Consider the following 24,267-nt stretch of genomic DNA (forward strand, 5'->3'; position numbering starts at 1 on the left):
GTACTACAAAAGAAAATGACATTGTTTCACCAATCCAGCCTAACGCAGGCTCTAATGACTAAGGGGTCGGCAACCTTTTTTATCGCTCGCGGGCCAAAATTAAAGGTTGCAAGTCATTGGTGGGCTGCACATATTTTTAGAAAGTTAAAAACCGAATGGATGGCCGATGAATCACACTTTTTCACACAGATCAGAAGTTAAATTTTGAGCAGCACGCGAAGACTAACTATTAGAGTATTTTCTGCACCATTAAACCATTTTCACTTAGCATCAACTCTTCTGCGTTTTGTTGTCATTTGTCCAATTATATTTAAATTATAGGCTCATTAAACGCGTGATTGTGAATTATATACTGGTTAGGTTATAATATAATTTTGACTGCACGTGTCCCAAAATAAATTTTGTTAAAGAATATAATTGTCATAACAGCTGTTTTGTTACCATAATTCAGTGGAGCGTCGCGGGCCGGATTATATTGCTCCGCGGGCCGTAGGTTGCCGACCCCTGCGTCTAATCCCTGCTGCTATCAGCGCTATAAAATGAATCGAACAAGAAGTCTTGAAGCGGAAAGGTATATGAAAAACATAACATTTGCAAACTGCTTAGATGGGCTATTCATAATGAAATACTTTGACACTTTTCGGCAATTGAAACTGCCCATCAACATGATGTTGGAAAACTTCATTGAGTTTTTTAATTCATTTTTCTTTTCTCAACTATGAAGATCTTTTGAGGTTAACAAGGCGATAATAAATAAAACTGAGGAATTTGTTTGTGTACTGTATGGAAAGGATATGAAGAATGTAAATGATACCACGGCACGTCCTTTTAACACTGGCAAACATATGGATTATACTCTTCCACTCAACAATGATTCACTAAAGAGCATGTTCTGAGGGCAAATTACCAGGCAGGACTTCATCACTGTTGCCTACAACCACGGCCAAACTGAAACAAGCTTGTACCACAACTCAGTCAAAATTTAGTTGGACAAAGTGAGTTGCTGAGAGGGCGCTGTCTATAAACAGAGGTAAAACAGAGTCCTTTATTTTTCTTATACCACCATACTGGTTTTGACTGAAAATCTTGAATTTAATTGGGGTTGGCAAGTTTCCTCATATTGATTTTACAAAATATCTGAATTATAGCATCGTATATTGGGTTATCTGATTTATAGGTAAGCTAATGTGTATTATTCTTAGCAACTGCGTTGCTTCATAATATTGACTTTTTGCTGACTGGGCACAGCTGCTGTCCTGAATATAGAACACTAAATTACAGTCAATACCGTTATACAATACAGCAAAAAATATTTATTTAAGCAAAATGGCAGCATCGGTTTAAATTCCCATATATTGATTATTTAGCACATAGTATACTATTTCGACAATAAAGCTATATGATCACTGATGTTATGCCTAACCGGCATTTCAAAGACAAAGCAGCTATAGTTACGACTTTGCAGAAATGTTTTAGTCAGTGCATTGGACTTTCTAGCAACTAAGTGCAAAAAACATTAGAAAAATACATACTCCTCTATTATAAACTTCTGAAAAGGCACTCAGGCTTTGAAAAATTCAAGAAAGTATAATTACAGAAAGATAAATTCAGAAAAACCTCAGTCCCGGCCGACAAATTTGCAATTTCGGTACAGTGTACAAAAATATTTAACCAAGCCTCTGATTATAAAATATCGTGTTTAAAATTCAAAACACACACATTCTACAGATAAAAATTAAACTGTAATGAAGCACTAAAGTAGTATGCTTATTCCCAACGTATTAGTTCTTTTGGTGGAAGAAACAAAATATGTTATTTATGATTATATATGTCAGTGTTCGGCAAAGACAACAGAAGTCAATGAGGTTGGGGGATGGTTGGTCAGGACTTCCATTTTAAGACATGATCTGGTACGCATTATTGGATGATTCCATTTTGACTTTATCTTCCCCGGAGCTTTTCCAGAAGACAGGGAACGATAATTTGGTAACAGCCCAGACAGGGCGGTTGCGTATTCTGGAGTGCAAAAGGAAGAATAAAAATTTAACAACAATATCACCAAAATACTTCAAAGTTTCTATATAACAATATAAATACTTTTATTGTCCCCCAATTGCGTTTTTACACTCCATACTATTCAACCGCCCCGTTTCCCCAGGGTTTTAATATTCGCCTGTGGCGCGTGCCAAATTAAGATAGAGGCTATATAAACTCAAAATCAGACCAATAAGATATGTTAGGCGAGTTATAATTCTCACAAAACGAAGTTAGGTGCTAAGTGTGTTTCAATAGTTCCTCTGTGGCATGTTTTGCTTTTGTTTGCCACAGGATAAATTGTATTTTCACATAACGTTGTAACGGTTGCTGTCGCTCGTTTGTAGATCTATGGTGTCTTCTTTTGATTTCCAAAACTGAGGGAAAGAATACTTGAGAAGCGAGGGCGAGTTCCGTCTAACCCTGTATCGAGGCGGTTGAAAATACAAGAGCCCAATTAACTTATATAATTATCAACTAATATAATTATTGATAGTAATAATACTTACGTTACAAATACAACAACGCCGATTACAATGATGAGGACTAAAACAACGATGATTATTGCAGCGATCGCACCACTGCTCAATCCCTTGTTTTCTTGCTTGGCAGTTCCACCGACATTTTCCACGTTTTTGTCTAAACGCGACAGTTAATAATATTAATTTAATGCACCTGGGTACAATAACATATGCGTGAATATATGTACACACTGTATATATATTTTAAAAAATAATGAACTAGCGAGGTCATGCAAAAGCAAAACATGCATTGGAACATATAAAGCCGTTGTTTTTTTCGTTGTTTTTGTGAGGCGGTGTGCGGGGTTATTGTGTCTGCAGAAAATGGTGTAAGCTCTCCCATGATATTTACCAGTTGAGGCAGGCTTCGTAAGTGCAGTTGTATCGGGCGACTTGTCATTTTTCAGCGTAGTCGTTGTGAGTTTAGTTGTAGTGGTGGATTTTGCAGTGGGCTTTGGTGTCGTAGTGGTCGTTTGTTGGGAGGTTGTGGCCTTCGTAGATGAGGTTGTCGCAGCAGGTGTTGTTGTAGTGGTAGTTGTTGTAGTGGTAGTTGTTGTTACCGGAGTCGTAGTAGTGGTGGTAGTCGTTGGTGTTGTTGTTGTAGGAGTGGTAGTAGACGATGTTGTAGTAGCTGTTACAACGTGTACAACACAGAGAATCATGCGCAAGGAATGTCGAAAAATAATAGCAATGAATAAAATACGTCAAACAAAATTCCGAATTTGTTTAAGGTATATTTCAAATGACGGCAAGGGTATTAATATTAAAACAATATAGAATTTTGAAAAATAAATGAAAACTTCCATGATTTTCTGTGTTGGAACGTTGATAAATTGAGCATGCAAGAAGACACCAATGAAATGAAAACCACACCACATGCCGTCATTTGATTTGTGTTCATTGTGAATAAAATTACTATTAGTAAAACAACTACATGTTTCCACACGACAATCTTTACAAACCACCGAATATTTGGATAAAACATTAAAGTCAACACACCAGTCGTTGTTGTTGAACGCGTGGTTACTTTTGTGGACGTTGTCTGTGTGGCGGTGGTTGTCCTTTTCGTAGTGGAGGCGGGTGTAGAAGTTTTTGTGGTTGTTGATGTTCCTTCTATTGGTTTCAACAAATTTGATGAATGCATTAATGTTTCGTTGAACACGTTTAGAAGTTGGTGTTTTCGTATTGATAATAGCCCCCATTCAACCCAGCATATTTAAAAGTATCTATAAAGGGTCTCAATCCCTCTAACGGTCGACATTAAGCAGCCGCACTTCAATTATATATATTGAAGTTTGTTGATGGAATGCGAAGTTTGTAATGAAAGGAATGAAGTATGAACAAGCTATGGGAACATAAATTGTGTTAAACTTAAAAAAATAAAATACGACAAAAATGATAAATATCTAAGCTTCGAGATTCTATCGGGACATTGTATATTGACAACCATGCGTAAAAATCAAAAACCCAATCTCACACTGTACGCAATCAACCATAACAATATGACAACAAACTGTTTGTTAGGTGTGGGTGGAAGAACTTACTCGTTGTTGATGACGTGGCCGCGGGAGGTGGCCTGCAATCTGAGTTATGCGTCATTCTGCTATTCCATTTGAGACTCTTTTCGCATACAACCTCATATACAGGCTCAGTTTTGTAAGATCCCGTACTGTCGCTTACCCAAACGACATACCCTTCAGTGATACAAGTGACGTTGAAAACAGAGCCCATCCGATTTCGGCATGTAGGTTCGCTTCGCCTCATTCCTGGCCTGGCGTTGGGAACCGGTGGACATTGGTTGTCTGTTTGGAAAATAATAAGCAATAATTTTTTGATATATTGTTTCAGTGCGCTAGTCTATTTTGTTTTCATTATGATATACCTTTTACATTGACGGTAAATCGACAGTACCCCACGTTTCCACTTTTGTCTCTGGCGGTATAGCTAAATGTCTGTATTCCTGCCGCTAATGAAGCCGGGGATCTCATAGTTGGTACCTGAATATCCAAGTCGCTGACAGCTGCAAAGAAATTAGGAGATTATATATAACAACTGATGAAATTGAATCATGAAAAAATACTGCGAGTATCAAACTCACCTGTTTTGTCGTCTTTCCATGTTGGTGTCGTCCACGAATAGCTGGCTGTTGAAGCACATGATGGAAGTGAAATTTCTGCATCGTCTGGACAGTTTTGTGCAACAGGAGGGCTGATATCTGCGAAATGACAAAACCAGTAAGTCAAACAAATTCTGACACGTTTGAACACGCTTTATAAGAAAACAATACTGCTCTTGTTCTAAATAACTGGATCAGATATGGCTATGAGCAGGGGCACAAACAAAATATGGCCATACAAGGTTTATTACCCCAACTATGGAAACTGTAATTAGACTACTTACCAACATCCGCTTTTCCGGCGTCATCTATACAAATGTTTCCTAGCGCGAGTTTGCCGTCCCGGCATAAACACTTTTTGTCTGTATCTGAAATCGCTACACACATTTCTCTACAGTAATCACCATCGCACGGATTATTTTGTGGTTCTGCAATGTAGCGAGTTATATTTATTACATTCTACTCCACACGTAGCTAAATTTAATTTTATTAAAAATGGCCGAATGAGTCTGGAATCGTGGATTGTAATATGGTTAAACGAAGGTTTTGTAGCCCTACATTGATGTTTTAATTTTTACTATAGGCCCTACCGTAAAATAAAACTATTTGTTGTATACAGACCAATCAATTGTTTGAAATTTTTGATAACAACTCATTGTAATCAACAACTGCTTTTAAAATTCAACAAAGATTGCTTATTGGTGTAAATTCAGAAATAACATAGGAACCCATAAATTTAATAGGCGACGCTCCGGCATTCTCTATTTCGAGTCCAGTATTCGCCAAAGCATTTGATTCAAATTAAGTCTGTCATCACCCACTACTAAAGACCGCATTTGGCCTCCTCGTGCTGAGTGAAAACATTATTCATTTATACAATGTTGCTTACTGATGAATTTCGCATAAAAACTGTTGCTGTATATAGAGAGTGTTGTAACTCGGAAAAATTCTGCTGGTCCATAGGGTGCCATTGAAGGTGCTCCTTCAGTAAGATTAAACCTCTCGAGACGACTACTCTTTCCGTCCACGACGTAGGCCATGCCTTGATGTATTTTCAAACTAAAAAATAGATTTTTGCGTGATGTTGCTAGAAAGCTCATCAAAAGTCCTTTGGTTTACTCTGTAAAATTAATTCTCAAATTGTACCGGCGCAAAAGATTGCTCTTACCGAGAAAAATTGAAACAATTTTTTTATTATCATGTCAGCCCGAAAACAAAGCTTCCCTATCAATCATTATATCGAGAGGAACGTTGCTGTGGTACCTTTGTATATATATATACGGGGAGAGTGTGACAAGACGTTAGAAATTCGGAAGAAAACAGAGACATGTTATTGCGGTAGGAATCCTTTTGAATAGTATCTTTGAAATACTTTTGTATTACATATTATTAAATCTAGGTTTACATATTATTAAATCGAACCCCATATATATACGAACACATAATTTGACAACAGTATCTACTTTTTTGCAATATAATAAATTTGTTCCAAGATTAGTAACAACGTTCAATCAGCTTGCATTTGCGATGTGTTGAAAATTCATTCTAGATCAAAATTTAAAAGGTAACTTACTCGATTATGTAGGGGCTGATCCTAGTGATATAAGCTGAAATATCATATTGTTTGTATTTCTTCTGCTTGGGTGACGTGTCGTTAATTTTCAATAATGCTAAGAGGTCAAGTTCGTATATAATGGCGCTCTTAGCTTCAGCCACATACAAAAGATCCGCTGGAAATGACAAATATCCGATATTTAAAATTATGTATCAACCACAACTGCCTGGTAACAATGTTGAGGCAGATAGACTGATGCGAAGTTAAGAAATGAATTATTCGGAATAAATGTAGCAGATTATAAAATTTTATGTGTGGCTCTGGTAGGCTACTACACATTTTATTCACGCAATTGTCGATTGAAAATATAGATAGCCCTTCTCGTTAAAAATATACATACTTTTGTAATCGATTGTAATAGCATGAGGCCAATTAAGCTTATCCAACACAATTTCTTTTCCACTTCCATCGTATCTACAACGCAATACCTGGCCTTCTCCTTCTTTGGAGAATGTATCCGTCCAGTAGATATATCTGCAAAAAAGTATAAGATTGAACTACTTGCCCGTTAATCCACAGTGTATAAGGTGAACAGCAAAGAAAATCAACACAGAACGTTTATAAAACTTACTTGTATTTTATATCTTGTGTTATCATTCTTATGCTTGTGGTGTTGCTCTTTCCTGGTTCGGGCTTAACGATTGTTCTACTAGAGGTGCCGTCTTTATTGGACACAATGATCGTGTCTCTTTCATTGTCAGCGTAAAATAGGTTACCGGTTTGCGGGTCTACAATCATGCTGTTGGCTGTAATGTGGGGTATATTAGTATTTATCATTTACTCTCTCGAATCCCCGAATCGAACTCAACAATACCAAGGTATTTAAGTGAGAGAGAAATAAAGTATGTTTGAGGACTATCAGCCATCTTAAAAATGTATCAAATATAACCAGGTAGAGAAAGGCCTAGTGGTTGCAAAAATGTACCACGGAATGTCATATTTCATCACTGCCAATATTTACTTGAATCCAATAAAGAATCATCTTAAATTATTTTTGATTATATAGTTTAAGCACGAAGAGATTCAAGAATATTTTTTTTGTCGAATCATACCATAAGAAGAAGCTATTTGCGTGTATCGACTTCCATCTACTGATGCTCTGCTGACAGTTGATTTTTTCTTGTCTGACCAGTACAGATACTTTGAGTTAAGGTCGACGGCGACGGTTACTGCTTTCCATTTGTGACCTTAACGAAAATGATTTTGTTAATGCTACTTCTCGAAGCCGTGCCTGAGGTTGCATGAAATTTGACGTTTCTCGGGTTAGATTCAATAAAACAACAACTTTCTTCCTTCTTAAAACAACATTTTATGTGTCCGATTATATTCATTAGACAACCTACCGAGTGGAACAATGCTGTATTGCAGAGTTGCGTTGTTTGTAGAATCTGTGATTGGTATTTGGAATACTTTTCCTTGTCCCGCATCGGCGACAAGCAAGTAGTCATCTTCCACAAGAACTGTAAAAAACTGCATTAGTGAGAAATGATCTTTTGGAAACAGATAGCTCTTTAAAGGATAATTTAATGAACTTACGTGGTTGGCATTTCTGCGTCACAGGATTCAAATGGTATCCGAGTGAGCATGCACATGATCTCGTGGCGTTAATTCTTGGGAGACAAAGATGTCCACAATCGCTTCCTCCACATTCCCCTGAAGAAGGTTCTGAAAAAAAATGGGAATAAAAAGCAGCTAAACGACCAGAGCCAACTGATGTCTAATAAATTGTCGTGAACGTTTCTCGAAGCACCTTATATTAGTTACTCGGTTCGAACAACAACTGTAACCAAACTCATACCTGTGTCAAGCGAAAATTCTTCATTGTGACTAAAAACTGCAATTCCTCTGGGCTTTCCGCTCAATGTGTAACGGAAAACTTGCTTTCTTCTCTTAGTTATTATCCAGACTGAATAGAATCGTGCACCTGTCATGCTGTACCTTGCATGGACATCGGAGACGTAGAGATAGTCCTGAAAAATAACAAAAAATGACATAAGACATAACGTACTAAAGGTTTAAAAATCTGAAGCGAGATTGTTTTTTCAACAGTCTGCGGGACTATAAATAAAATTACCATGTACGCTGCGACACCCCAGAAAATTGAACCTCCTCTGTAGTGATGTTGAGTTTTGTTAGTTCCATCTAGAAGAGAGCTCATCACCATACCTCCATAGCCAGTGAAGTCCGTCCAGTAAAGCCTGTGCATCGTTAATTTTTAATTAATTATTATCCACGAAAAACTAACATTTTAATATAGAGAAAAAAATTTTTTATTGCATTAGTTTATAAGAGTATAACTGAGTATGTTTTACTGCAATGTGATAATGCTGTTAAAATTCTGTAATTGAAATTGAGCAGACCTTTATCAGACAGCGAAAAAAAAAATGGATAAACAGATTATATTATAAACAATAATATTATTCCGTAAACTCGAGAAAAACTGACCAAGTGGTGAAACGCGTGATAAACAAAATTCTTTCTTGGCCGCTAATCTCTCAACGGTTACGGGCCTCAGAACAATAGCTTCATATAAACAATAAGATTATTCAAGATGAAGACTTGATATAAAAACACGAACTGAAAATCAGTTAACCATATTTTGTGATCGTGAAATATTTTGAAAGGATATCAAACTGTTTCCGTATTCCCGTGCATCCCGTATTACAAAAGTAATTCTTGAACGTGAATAACAGTTTGTATTTTTAAGATAAAAACACACGCTATCAGGTCACGTAGCGATTACTTAATATTCGGCGGCTGACGGAATAAAAAGTCACATGATTTTATTTAAATTTTATCTCAAGTGCACTAAGTTTACTTCCGCTAATTCCTGCCACATAAATTGCAATCGAATAACCAGGTATCCGACTACTTTCATTGTAAATGAATGTTTTGAAAACCAAGATGTGGAACTGCGCATTCTGCATTGTGATATAGAGGGAGTTTTAGTTATAATCGTCGAATAGTTAAAAGTTTAGTTAGCAAAACTGTCTGGTAGTAGGGAAAGTAATAGTCAGAAATGACATGATGCTGTTGAAAACCAAAAACACACGCTTATGTTACGATTAGTTTCAAGATATGACGAAGAAAGTTTCGCTTCATTTTGCGGAAAACCACTTTTCGAATGAGTTTTATTGATTCTCAAAGTTTTATCTCTCAATTTTACCAAAAATATACACTTATGCTTCGATTAGTTTTAAGACATGACGAAGAAAGTTTCGCTTTATTTTGCGAGAAACGACTTTTCGAATGAGTTTTACTGATTCTCAAAGTTTTATCCTAAATTTACAATGACATTCTACACATAATGATTCCTCGGACGCGCGGTCAAAACGTTCTAACAATAGCAAGCGGTTGAATGTGAGCAAGTGAATTACTTGAAACAAAACACATTTCTCTGCATAATATGTCCTATGATTTTTCCCAAGCTAAAATCATAGCATACCTGTCATCTGTGTAATCAATGGTGATTCCAGTCACGTCGAAAACGTTTGGAAACTTGAAAAGAGTTTTCGGACTTTTTCCTGCCAAGTCTGTGACGATGATTTTAGATCCTAATGCTTTATATGTGGAAAATATCAACAGTCTGAAAAAAATATTATTGAAACTTTTCAATAATTCTGATGATATAAAAACTTGGAATTGCCAAGAGTTTTGACAAAACAATTGATCAGTCCATTGAAAAATTGAAGCGATTTTGCCACAATAGAAATTTTATAGACATGTATGTAACTTTCAAACGATTTAAGAATAATTATACCTGTTTTCAGGTAGTGATAACTATCTGACTACATTGGTACAACCCCTCGGGCGTGTTTTAAATTCATTTCGAAAGTTTAGTATCGACGCCCTTCGGTCTATAAGCTAGTATTATTTAGCAGATTTCAGATAAACTTTTTACAAAGCAGCACTACAACAATGAAACATACCGTTTTACTGAATGTACTGCAAGCCCATATGCTGGATCTGGAGCTGTCCTGTAAACCGGGGTGTAATAGTTAAATGTGTTTTCCGCAGCCATTACCCATTTAAACTCGGAATCCGTCCAATATAAATTATCTGTTTTCCAATCATAAGCTATACATTCAACTCCATGTGCCATTCCTTCGAAATATCTCTCGCCCTTTTTCTCTGTCATACTCCACACACCAATGTATTCAGACCTAAAGTATTTGAAAAAACAAATGAGGTCGTGACTTTACAAACATTTGCTGCCGCACTTATGAAGGCCTTTTACGCGATAATCAATGCTAAATACTTTTGTACATTAATATGATTAGCACAAGTATATGATATGTTATGTCCTCCCAAACGAGTTTTTTTCGTTATCGTTTTTTTATCCTGAATTTCATCTAGAAACCAAATATTTCTCTCTCTAAGGCGGATATTGTAGCAAGTACGTGTCTTTGAATGTGTCAAATTGCCTTGACACACATCCATGCTTTTACTTTTTTGTATATATACCTGTAGTCTGTAAAATATAATCTTTTTTTATTGTAATCTGCTGCAAGTGCCCAGTACTCTGTCATTGAACGGTTTGACCCGGTGAGAACAGTAACATTGAAAGATCCACCATTATCGGTCTCCTGCTTGACAATCTCAGGATCGGCCTAAATTTATTGAAGCGTTAAATTGACGTCTATTTAGTATAGTTCAATAAATGCAATAAAAGTTCATTCAAATAAACTTTGCATTACGCACCTGAACACGTAATAAGTGGGTACTTTCGGATGCGGCATCATAATTTGTCCAGATAACAAGTGAATCATCGGCTGTAAAATATATGAAGAAATTTTATATCGTATTTTGAAAAATAGTTAATGAAAACCAACACGAAACATGCTAATTTATGGCATCAACAAATAATTGATATGTTCCTAATTAAGTGCTGATATTTTTAACACAATTTTACAGTGTTAGATAATACGAGCCGAAATGTCGAATTCAAAATTGAAGTAAAGTGAAATAAAAAGAATAAAGAAACACAATAAATTATTGTGTCTGTCCCCACAATATTAAAAGTCATATCAAAAAATTGTGTTCAAGAAACATTAAAGAAAACATTATAAATAAACAGATAAGACATTGCCAATAAAAATAAATTTACTCCACTTTGTTCTAGATTTACGTCTTTCTTATTCATATTCTACGTATGAAATAGGATCGAAAGAGTTTATGAAGTAATGTTTAATAAACAGAAAAATATAATCTACAATAGCTTACGGCATTTTGAAATATTGCAATATTCCCATCGAGTTTTGTTATTTATAGTGTAGCACCATGTTCCTCTCAAATCGTTATCTGGATTTCTAAAAGAAAAATTCAAGGATTAATTCCAAGCAATTAAAATCTTCATTATTCGGTTAATTTATCTGATGGGATACTTTTAGAAATCTCTACATTTTATAGTGTTAGAATAGTTCAATAGCCACACTTCCACAGAGTTTTAATCAAACTTAAGGCATTTGCTTTTTTCCTTCCTCAATCATAACTTTATTTAAACAATAATAATTTTGAGAAATATTTGCTTACGATGTCACCGAAACTGTATTATTAACACGGAATTTATATATTTCATAATATTACAATGTATCTATTACCTAAACTGTTATTATTTGAAAGACAATAGGATCATGTGACGAACTAAAGCGATTCTGATTCCCGTGTATTTTCTGATATGAATTACGTACGTTATTGTTTATGCCAAAATATAAAAATAGAATCTTTGTATTCAGATTTTTTTCCGATTTAGCGTACTTCTACATCAGCATATTTTGCCCGTTCCGTTATTGAAATAATCTTTCGGGACAAGTACACAATAAGACGACCCATTCATTACTCACAAAATGCTGATATATTTTTAGATAGATAGATATCAACTTTCTGTCCGTATATCTCAGCTTTTCAAGGTTTATGAAATTCTGCAATACTTATATTATTTTTCTCTGAAACAATTCACGTCTATATTCAACAATCAACATTCAATTATCAATCTTAAAATACTGAAAAGTGGTATGGGAGGATAATATATACATTTATTTCTTTGTTTATTCTGTATGATAATTCAATACTATATGACTTCAAAAACGGGGGTTAGGCATTGTTTTCATAGTTTATGTAGCTATTGTATATTAGGGTCTAATAATAAAGCGATATAGTTACCTGCAATAATTGTGGTGTCCACCATCTTTCGGCACGTGTTTTGGTTTGTGTGGCTTATCAGTATCCCATCGCTGACACGTCGTTCCGGAACCTGTCACATCTCGCGTCCCTCTGTACCATGTACTTGGGCCGTCGATGCAATCATCTAAGCACAAAAATCAGAGATAGCTTTAATATGGGGATGACGCTGTCCATGGGCGTTTATGCGCAAATAAATCGAATATATCGCTTAGAATTCGAAATTTTGTCACACTTGTTCAGGTTCGCCATATCATTTACTTCGTAAGTTTAATATTAATAAAAGCGCTTTGTTTCGTTTCCAGTTTTATTTTTTAGAATTCATTGAGTACTTTTATATACGTCATTTTTGGGTTACCATGATGCTTCATCGATTGACATCATAATAAAACAAATCATATAATCATATAAAAATCAATCATAATAAAACAATTACAAATAAATTGAAAATTTGTTTTCTTACTATTTGTATTCAATTAAAAAAAAAATTATTAAATCAGGTCAATTCAATCAAAAAATACTAATTGTACTTTCTTATTATATATATGTTGTTCATATTCTGAAGTTTAGATCACTTATAGCTTTGCACGTAACAAATCTGTATAACATATTCTCATTGAACAGAAATTAGTTGATGGTATTCGTTATCTCCAATCTTTCGCGTAAGCTATAAATGTTGGCCATAATATTATTGTTAATAACGTAATTAATGATTGACGATACTTAATCCATTAGTATTTATTATGGGCCAAAGGTCGATGACGAGTTAGCGATTTGTTGTAGAAAGTATCAATTAGTTTATTGAAAGATAGAGTGCTCGCGCTATATTAACGATAAAAAGAACATTCGATAAAACTCCCATTTAGTGACATCAGCGAAACCAAAATGGTATGTTCGATAATACATAGTTCATATACGGGATAATTCATAGGGTTTTTAGGTAGCCAAGTTTCAACAAAGTGAAATCAAATTGCAATATGCTTTGCTCGCAGTTGCCGCTCTCGCTCGAATCCGTATGGAGAATTAAGAAACATCATTAGTCGATTCATACTTATAATCATCAGACGCAATATTCTCCGAATTTCGAATATGATTTTCGTGATACTGTTAAATTATTAATTTCATTATTGAATCATAAAGACGAGAAATATTGTGATAAATACCATATAAGTGACTTGCAATTATTTTCAAAGTTAATTTATAAGGAACGAAGAGCCGCGGGCTATGACAGAATTTCAGGAAATGGACATTTTTGGATTAAAACTTCAGGAAGCGCATTCACGCTTTCCATATATGATCTGTTAAATACTCTTCACTCAATTTTTAATTTTTTATATTGTTGTCTGGAATAATTCTTATTATACTTTGTTTTGTTCACTTGATTCCTACAGGTGTCGAAATAAGAGTTTTCAAAAACTTTTTTTTAGTTTTATCAGCGATAACTCAAAAAGCACAAATTTATGGAATTGTTACGAAATCTCGAAAAAAATGTCCAAAGACAATAAAAAAAATGGTCGAAATGCGATAGTTTAATCTTTTTTGCAATCTTTCATCGTCGATGGTGGGAAAATTGCCTTTCTATATATATAATGTATACGATTACAATAAGTAAAACGATAAGTTGAATTGCCAAATTAATTGTTCATTATAGATCATATGAAAATCTGCAAAATCGTTGATAACATTTGTTGAATTTATTCCAAATTGTGTTAGAAAATAATCACTGATTATGGCTTCTTTTCATTACAAAATAATATTTACAATGCTCAAAGGTGACTTCGTATCTTTTCGTGACTTTAACCCTGTTATTTTGCTTTATTTATTTAACATTAAATCACGAATCTAAGCAAATTTTTGTAAAAATATCAAGAGTTAGTGTGGCGACAACACGGACGTAAAATTCGGAACATGAAAGATAGTTATTTGTTGCATATCTCTTGTCACGGAATTTGCTGGTTTGCCCCGCGGGCTATCACTGTGAGAGTTAGAATAAGGTTTCATTTATGTCTCGTTGGCAGGTAATTTTGGAATTTTGTCGACCAGACATCTAGTATATTGTACTTAAACATGCGTCATGCCAACACGTCATCGCATCAGCAGACCCCAAATTGCGTCCAACTGAATATTTTCACACTTGAAAACATCAAAATTGATAAACGGTTTATCTTCACTTGTAAAATATTATGTCATAAAGCCAGCTTATAAAATGTATAATCTCGACAATATGCCACGATCTACTAAAGAAATGACGCGATATCGCGGGGTAAATTTCGAAAATCTTGGTAGTTTCGAAGAAATTTATGAAAAGAGCATTCTCGAATACGCATTGTTGTTGGGACATTCTCGATTCTTTGCACACAAATTACAGAATCGTATGCGAAGTTAATAATTTTACATTTTCTGTCACAAATTTAGGTAATGTACATAATAAAATTATAAGTTATGCAGAAAAACATTTCAAGTGATTACCTGTTGACGTTGTTGTAGAACCCTGTACCCGCACGCACGCCACGCAAAGGATGAGCAACGTGGCACCAATTACATAACGGTGATCCATTCCGCTGCGAAGCTCGAAGAATTTCAATAATTTTTATTTTCTGTTGCTCGCTTAGATCACACTCGAAGAAAATCAAATTTTGATAGTATATATTTTTTATCGCTTACAGCTGTGCGTGCTGGCGTATATTCTAGAAATACAATCTAAAATTGCTGTAGCTATTAAACAATAAAATTGTTAGGTTGCAATATCGAATCTATTTCACACATCAGTATTTCATATTTAAGTAAGCTAAAATACATATATATATTATAAATTTAAAATCTCCATCAATTATCAATAAGTTAACAGCATTACTATAACACAAACCTGCACATTCCAACTAAAGTGTTATATACACACGCTGATAAATAAGAAAAAGACGATTGTTCGCGTCATGGACTTTCATATAGTTTTACGCCTGGGGCGGTGTAACCTACACACGAATTTGAGTCTTAGTGAATTAAAACTAACGCGAAAAAATCATTGCAGTTTGAGATAATTACCAGTATTCAGGAATCGGTATAACTTTCTTTTCGTATCAATTACCGATTATTATTATCATAGATTAAAACACAATGGAAATCATTTCGATTCTGCGATAAATTGATTTGTTTTAGAAATAATTCGGAATATCACTAGTGATTAACTGAATAATGCCTCAATCAAGGCGTTGTCGTCGGACCCGTAAGAAGTCTCGCGAGCGTTCTCAGACGAGAGTCACCAAGTGCTAATCACTAATCACTGCTAAATACATAAGTAACAAATGCAATGGCAATGTTACTGGAGATATTTTGAAATCATTGCAGACCAATAACAGCTACCTTATTCCAAATCCAAAGCTATTTATGTATACCAAGCATATAAGTTAAAATTGGTTTTTACTAGTCCCTGTCATTAGTGTAAAAACAATTACGCACTTGGTGTGAATATGAGCAATTTTTTAATTTTTCTTCGCTCTTTTGTGCCAATTGTATAGTATCAAACCTAAGAAAAAAATGACGTTGTTTAAGGTTACTCCCTACTGTTTGTAATATTTATAGCAATTCAATGATATCTCCTGCCAATAAAAGCAGTTCCTGACCCTCATTGTAACTCTCATCAATCTTATTAACAATCGGACAGTCTTGACTACTGATTCGAGGTTATAACTTTGCTTGGAATGAATGAATGAACAGACAAATAAATATATTGTGAACCGATCTAAATTATATACGGTATCTCATTATCGTGGTTATCAAGAGCGATTCATCAATACAATTTTTTATGTCCAGTCAAGTTGGTAATAACTTAACATACACAGATTTTATTTTGATTCCTTGATACTGTTTGAACTTATTTTGTGTCATAGCGCTGTTATTTTTAATCGAACTACAGATAAAATACAATTCCAATTTACAAATGCTGTTGTTGTTTTTTATATTTTGTCTGACGAGGATTTCGTATAAGATACTTAACAAACTGAAACAAAAATTAAATTTTCAATAAGAAACAAGTCTATTTGTTGTTTATACGTGGGATCATGATTTAGCAGTACTAAAGATCTCAAAAATCACCCTCTTCGAAAACGTTTTTTGACTGATTCAGCGATTCTGTTCTACAACGACTTAACATGATTATATGTTTTAGATCCGCCAAGTTCGTTGTATACCATAATTAAAATTTTCTTGGTTTTAAGGAGGTGTTTACAAACTTCCCACAAGAGCATAATGTCGCTGTTTGGAGAACTTATACTGAAAATGATTTAGCATAAAACCTATGTTTCATTACACCTTTATGTTTTTGTCATCTATTACGAACAAATAAATGTGGATATGATGATATGATCCCCTCCGTGACGTCATCAAGTTCAAGAGTCCAAGAGATTCCGTCCGCGACACAGTATTAATTTGTCAAAGCGCAAAGTTAAAAACAAAGTTTTTTATAATTCGTCATTAAACCTTGCGTTGTTGCTGACGCAGAGAACGAAGTATTTGTTTACGTCGTTTGCAGACCTCGCGAAGTTTCCGTGATTCGTGTCGTGATAAATTGTTTCCCGGAAGCAATATATATTTGCCAAAATGTCCCTGTTACTTATTCTATGTGTTGACCCAAGTAAAAATAATCCTTACATTTCCCTTGGCATTCTAATTTTAATTTCCTTGTCATGGTGAATAACCAAATGTGTAATCAACGTTTTCGTTTCTAATGATGAACAACTGTAGAGATAGGACTTCTTCTGATTTTTTTTCTGTCGAAATGTTCTTATCTTTGCTTATTTTACTTATTTACTGTAACGGATTTCGTTGCGTTCAATTTAACAACTCGTTTCGTCACAATTAGAATATTTTTTTTTAAATTTAATACTCAATTGACTGTACAAAATTTACTACAATATAACCATTAAAAATGCGAATTTTGGAGTGAACAGAATAAATTAAACGACACCATTGCACGCAGAAAAATTTTCAAAAAATGAATGAATACTTCCGACTGTATACAGTGGTTTTAGGCAAAAATCGAAATCTTATATCACTTTAAATCGAGGAGATTATGTTGTTTCAAGTGCTTCATAGTGCGTGAGACATTGAAATAGTGACAATTACGTACTCGCGTGAAATAGGAAATAAAAGAAATTTATGACACCCGCAATTAAACATGAACATGAGTGAATTATTTGAAGTGATGATGACTCTTAGTAGCGAGTTTAACGAAGATTTTCATTACCGGTAATTTATTTTCTTCTTATATTAAACCGGACATGACACATCAAACCGAAAATTGATAACCACTCAGGACATTTTCGTAATTAAGTAGAGGCGTGTATAAAAAATGGGCGTGTACAATGTCGTTTCAAACTAGAAAACTCATGCAATCGAAGTTTGACGTCATGTCCGGATCGATTTTAAGTTATCACGTCAATTTAGTTAACGATAGAGAATATTGAAGATGGATAAGACAATCAATACGAATTTTATTTTAGTCTGTTTTATTATCTAACTGTATGCAGCAAAACACCAACTACGTTCTTAAAATAGAACATACAACGATGAATAACGTTATACTATCTGCCTAATTGACTCATAAGAATAGTCACAAACGGAATTCTCAAGAGCGTTTATGAGTTGCGTTAACTTGTATCAGCCTGGCTTATACATGGATAAGATACAATTTCAGTTACTCACGATTATATTACTTCTTCTAATTCCACACACTAATGGATGGCAGCTCTCGTTCTAAATCACCCTTTTAACTGATTTTTATCTGATGTACATATACGTATATAGGATACTGACCATATAGAAATTACTACTATTTTTTTCTTCATTTTTTTCTCGATTTAGATTTTTTTCTTCTACGATTGCTCACAAGATATTCTCATATCACGGACATAAATTAGAATAAAAATAACGAAAAATCGTTCTATTAAGTTTAACCACAAATAAAATTTATAAAATATTGAATTATTAACACAATTGCAACCAGCGAAGCGTCATTTTATGTTACCAAAATTTCGCAATAAATAAGCCATTAAGACACCTTATTAAGAAAAGTTTATTTTATTGCATGGACCATGATTTAAATTTACGAAAACGCTTCAACTGTTCAATGCTTCCATGAAAAGTCAATTTAATTTTTACCGGAAAACAAGTCCTCTCGCATTTAAACGAATAATAGCGCTTAAAAATCTTTGTTTTTAAACTCCGAATAAATCATATTGCTGTATTTATCCTTTCTGATAATTTTTTATTTTTCTTGAAATTTAAAATTCCACTGACATTTTTACTAAGATAAACATTTCCTCTTTTAAATCGTCATCACGAAAACGTGCACGTTTAAAAATAGTCAAAGCTTCTTATGCTTTTATGATGTAAATCTGTTTGTGAAATTGTATATAACAGAGGTTATGTTTTTTTAAACTGTTTGGTATGCATATCGGGAGTTTAAGAGTATTTTTATCAGAATCCCATGCTTTCTTGAAAATAGATCATGAATTCAATTTTTACAAAATTTTACTCCGTAAATTTTAGTTTTCGCATGTGGTTCTTGAGGCAACTTTTAATTATTTAATGAGTAGTGTGTGGTAGTTACTTAGTACTTAAAGTGTGTTCAAATTCAATTTAGAAATATTTTTACTCTTAACTTACAATTAAAGTTGTTCTTGCGATTATTGCATTCTTTTATTATCACGTGGGATATCATCAGTGACCAATATGAATTTTACGACAAATATCTTTTTTATTCAATTCAAAGCATCCAACTCTTTTGGTGAACCTACTATTTTATTCCAAACAAGATACCATCACATTTGAGGATGCCACCTAAACTGGCGTTAATTTAAATCTTTTGAAGAGAAATAATGAACGTTTGAATGACAGAACAGGCGCTTCGGTTTTATAAACATATTTCACAATGATACTATGGCCTATTTATCACATTGATCAAACTACATGCTAGCGTTGTAGCTTTACCAGGCCAAGTTATTTACTTCAACTCTGGATTTAGGTATGCTGTATTGAAAATTAGAGTTGATTGTGCCTGGACGCTTTTATAAAGACTTTTTTTGAAATATCTAGAATAAAAGTCAACAACATATAGTACTATTATATATAGTGATCCTCTAAACAGTGAATGTTTGTTTACAACTTTCCAGTCCTAGTGTCATCCGTACCACTCGATTTTTCACGTAGTATACATGGCGTTAGATCGCAACATTGCGTGTAGGCACTTGACTACCAGTTCAATATAGTTGGTGAAGATCCAAAAACTTATTTGTGAATTGAATTTGGCATGCTGATTAATACTAACTATTTTCGATTCGTCATGAACCGAGTCGTACCAAGGAAACTTTTTGGAAGATTCAATGTTCGCTTTCAATTTATTGATAAGATGACCGCCTCAAATTCAAATATATAACACGATTGTAGTTAGGTTCGCTTGAAATAAAAGTTTTATACAATAATAAATAAAGATTAGCTATGGATCAAATTCGCCGTTTGCTAATTATTAAATACTACCATATGTGCTGCTGAATTCTTCTATTATTACCCGCTATCTTGCTATCATTACAGATTGTCAAGTGACTAATTTTTACGAACAAATTAAAATTATGTAAAAACATGTTTCATACTGACTTAAAATTAAATCACAATACCAACTAGTTATAATCTATCGTGCCTTCTTAAAATTTACCAGGTGCCACTTATATATATAGCGTGAATCCACATCAACCTAGTACTATAGCGTGAGTTTCACCGCTGCATTTTCCATATTTAATGGACATTACTTATTTCTATCTATTTAATTTATCACGGATCTAATCTAAGGAGGCAAACCTCAGGCTGTATATCTATGGGTAGGCCACATTATGGTGGTAGACCTCACGCTATAAGTACCATTTACTACACTTTTGACCATGACACAAACTGATGCATACAATAGGATTTGTAGGCGCAAACAGGATACTTCTTTATGTCGTTAGAGGCAACTAAACATAAATCGCTTTCATGTTGCAACAGGTGAATCACCGAATTTGCTCAATATTAGAACAGCGTTCAATATTTCTTACACATTTTCTCATTGTCTGAAATATTCTTTAAATTTATCTAATCGATTCCAAAACAAACTGGATGCACGTTTTCAAACAATACAAAAATACTTCAAGAATTCCCAATTTTGGGCGACAGTACGTCATGATATCTTACATAAATTTGACACTATTACGTCACTCTTTTGGAAAATGCAGTATTTATAATAGCTACTCTGTGTACTTAAAAGCAAATCAAACCTATTTCCACTTCAAACTTAGAAACATTATCGAATTTAAGCGGTTAGTCCACTTTCTAACAGTGTCATCTTCCATATATTCTTATATTCCCACAAAATAATTTATAATTCCGCCGAGTATATCTCAACACTGCCGATTATTATAAAGTAGGCTTATTCTTGGAACTAGGTCGGTAGTGTGTATACATACACGTTGCAATATTTATAAGTATAGACACAACAAAACAAACCAGACGTGGTTCTCATTTTGTAATGCAAACGCGCCAGACTGCAGAAGAAAATGAAATTTTGTTATTGCTCAATATTAAGGTCTAATCTAATCAATTGAATGTTGCGAACATTGAAAGTATCGCTAATTAAAAATTTCCTGAAGAGAAAAGTTCTTTAACATTTCAAGATGATTGAACTATACTTATCCTTCAGCAATTAAGTATTAAATGATCCGATAGCGAAGACAATTTATAGGTTTAGGCCCTTTGTAAAAAAGCTAAACCAAAGTCAAAATTAAGTTTCGGTGAAAGAATAGAAAAATGAAACTTCATCATTGTGTCAAATTTAGAACCTTAGTAGATATAATAGGTGGAGATTCTGTTTGAGAAAAAAAAGAATAAATAATAGATTCTATATAACCATATCACATGTCAAAAATGGATGAAAATCCATTGTAAATCACCAACTTAATTATAAATAAAAGCGCATATTAGGCTAAGTGAGGTAACGCTTGGCGTTAAAATTTGTACATATCCTGAGAAACTATACACTGCATGCTTGGGATCTGTTCAAACGAATAATTTTAGTATTTATAGCATTTGTCGAGACAAAAATTATTCCAATAATTAGCGCACTTCCTGGATTTTTTTACGCGACAAGTTGGCAACATTCGAATGAAAAATGCGCATGCAACCAGTCAATGGGAACTTTCTAATGACCCATCATGTGTTGAATAGAGGAATCGGTCTGTAACGTATCTAGACATTCTGGCTATTAAATTTAAATTGAATCTTTTAAGTTGCATTGTTGCCTTTATGGTTCGCACTCAGAGTGGTGAACGTAAAATTACGTTTTATCGTTGTTGATAAAACCATTTGACAATGGCATCGTCATGAATATTACATAGTGTAAAGTTATTCGATTTTCTCTAGGGCTACGATTTTAATCTCACGCATATACCATTTCAAAAAATCTAGACCTATCAAATAATACTGCAAAAATCGAATAGTCCGTGTATGGTTGGGACATGTGCCACTGGTTTTTGACTATAAAATAAATGGTCGTACCAATATACCCCGAGAAAGGTATAGTTGAAATTATATTACGCGTACATCTTTATTAACCTGGAACGAGAGATACCCATACAGCACATGCTTTTGTTACCCTGACGGTCGTCATTTTACTATTTCAAATGAAAAGACATTAACTAAACTTGTCCTTTCCTAGAATTTACTCTGTAGTCCTTTTATAAAAGTTGACTCCAGTTTCTGTATATACGATATATAAACATAATAAACAAACAATGGTATCAGACACAACGGCACTCGGTGGCACGATCTAAATTGAATCATAAATTAAAAAGCAACAAAATAGTACCCATAGGGGAGGCATTGTTTATTTTGTACAAAATATAGGAGGCCATCGAATGTCAGTTCTAAGCGAGCGACAACATCAATTTTTATGGCAAAAACCAGCCTTTCCCAGCAGAAACAAAGGTTGCACAAAGCACATACATAAGTTCTATAATGCCGTCGTTCGATTTATATTTGGTAAAAAGCCTTCCATTGCCTAACGGTACAGGCACACCAGCTTTTATATTATGCATTTGAGATTTACACAGTCATTGGGTGCATAATATTACAAACGACCTTGCACTCTATTTTAGCCTTTATTAAGCTAAGCTGTCAGGAGATAAGAACTTAAATATAGATTAAACTATCAAAAGCATAAATTTGCTTACAAAACGCGGAAAAACGTGACATTTTCAAATCTTACAATCAGTTCATTTCTAAACCAGCTCTGACGCGTTCCTCATTGTTTATCGACAAATGTGTCGTCATCTATAAACGTCAATAGTCCGCCTAATCCGGTCCAAACAAAAAGAAAAATAGATTCCTAATTAAGGAGTAATTTGTACTATAATTAGCGATAGCCGATTAATATAAATACAAACTATCTTGGTCGGAAACTTTGATTCAAGTGGGAAAAATTTCTCGAGTTTTTGATTTTTCAATTCGTACGATTACTGACAGAAATTTAAAGATGCAATTTTTGTTTCATTTTCCATAAATATATCACACTGCGTTCTGTTATTAACCGAACCGTTTTTAATCAGTACTGCTACAAAAACAGTGATTTATTTCGATATTTTGAAGAAAAACAATACAAAATACAATCTTACAATTTAATTGAACAAATGAATATTATTATTTTTATCAGTATGCGTAATGCGCAATGCTACTTCACGAATCTAAGCCTTTCTTATTTTAGAATCTAAAATTCAGCAACATTACGAAAAAATATCAAACTAATTATTTTTTTAACATTACGCTATTCTAAACAGTTTCGCTTCCTAGCATAACGCTATGGCGCACATCCAATTATTGTTATAATTAATTGAACGAACAATAAATAGGTCATTCAAATTCAAAGCTTGAGATTCGAATTTCGACTCCATAAAAGTGTCAGAAATTAGTGACTTGTTTATGTAGGCTATGCCCAAACGCGACACAATAATGCCGTGATTTGATCGGACTCGATTCATCCATATAGCACAACATTTTATAATTTCTGTTACCTTATTTCTTGTTCAAGTTTTACGTTAGGTTTGTGTACTCTTTGGGTATCGATTCTTAAAATTCGTTCTTGGGAATTTTCCATTGAGTTCATGTTCGAGTTCACGAGGAACACTGAAACGAGTAGCAAGAATTTTATATATAAAGTGATGTAATCGAAATACGTAGCAGATTAAATTTGAGGTCACTGATTATCACAAATGGTTGTTTTGAGCAAATGTATACTCTGTTGTGAAGTAGAGATGCATTAATGGTATATGTAGAAACCTTTACTTTGGACGTGGGGAAACTTCATCGCTGAAATATGTTGTAATTGTAACTTTACTTATTGGAATATTACCATGTTAGAGAAATTTATCCAATTATAGAAAAAAAAAATCGATTCATCGTTTCGTGTGTTCTTGAAATATTGAACACGCAGCTCGAGTCGGTGAAGCCAAATGAGTCCATTTAAAAACTTTTGGATAAATGTAACACAATAAATTATGTATATTATCAACAAAAAAGGTTTCCATTTTTTGACAATTGCTACCTGATACGAATGCTTAGTGTTTATACTCATATCGTAGCAACGTGCGAAGTCCTATTCCAGAATAATACACAAAGTGCGTTATTTATGCGCTTGTCTCTCATAAGAACTTAGGTTTTGTATGCGTTTATGAGTTTTATAATTTCAATTCACATCATGTGTGCTCTATTAGTGAGAAGTCCTT

At 33.9% G+C, this 24,267-nt stretch overlaps 1 protein-coding gene across 7 annotated transcripts; it reads right to left on the reverse strand.

The window, feature by feature from the left end:
* Positions 1-1,290: 1,290 nt before the first annotated feature.
* On the reverse strand, positions 1,291-15,192 carry LOC120340152 (uncharacterized). 7 transcript variants are annotated; one of them, XM_039408430.2, is made up of 24 exons: positions 14,936-15,192; positions 12,449-12,593; positions 11,510-11,595; positions 10,988-11,058; positions 10,751-10,896; positions 10,216-10,449; positions 9,732-9,872; positions 8,361-8,484; positions 8,085-8,256; positions 7,823-7,951; positions 7,630-7,746; positions 7,339-7,473; positions 6,858-7,032; positions 6,627-6,760; positions 6,245-6,401; positions 5,561-5,730; positions 4,956-5,099; positions 4,654-4,770; positions 4,438-4,575; positions 4,100-4,357; positions 3,555-3,668; positions 2,908-3,186; positions 2,544-2,673; positions 1,291-2,016 (listed from the first exon to the last, which is right to left on the reverse strand). In XM_039408430.2, the coding sequence occupies exons 1-24, from the start codon at positions 15,021-15,023 to the stop codon at positions 1,896-1,898; spliced, it is 3,525 nt and encodes a 1,174-aa protein (XP_039264364.2). In that variant the 5' UTR covers positions 15,024-15,192; the 3' UTR covers positions 1,291-1,895. The 7 variants fall into 7 exon arrangements, with proteins under 7 accessions (XP_039264364.2, XP_039264366.2, XP_077971962.1 ...); XM_039408432.2 differs by having other exon boundaries at positions 1,291-2,457; XM_078115836.1 differs by lacking the exon at positions 3,555-3,668.
* Positions 15,193-24,267: the final 9,075 nt, after the last annotated feature.

Source organism: Styela clava, chromosome 9, assembly GCF_964204865.1.
Source record: "Styela clava chromosome 9, kaStyClav1.hap1.2, whole genome shotgun sequence".
NCBI lineage: Eukaryota > Metazoa > Chordata > Ascidiacea > Stolidobranchia > Styelidae > Styela > Styela clava.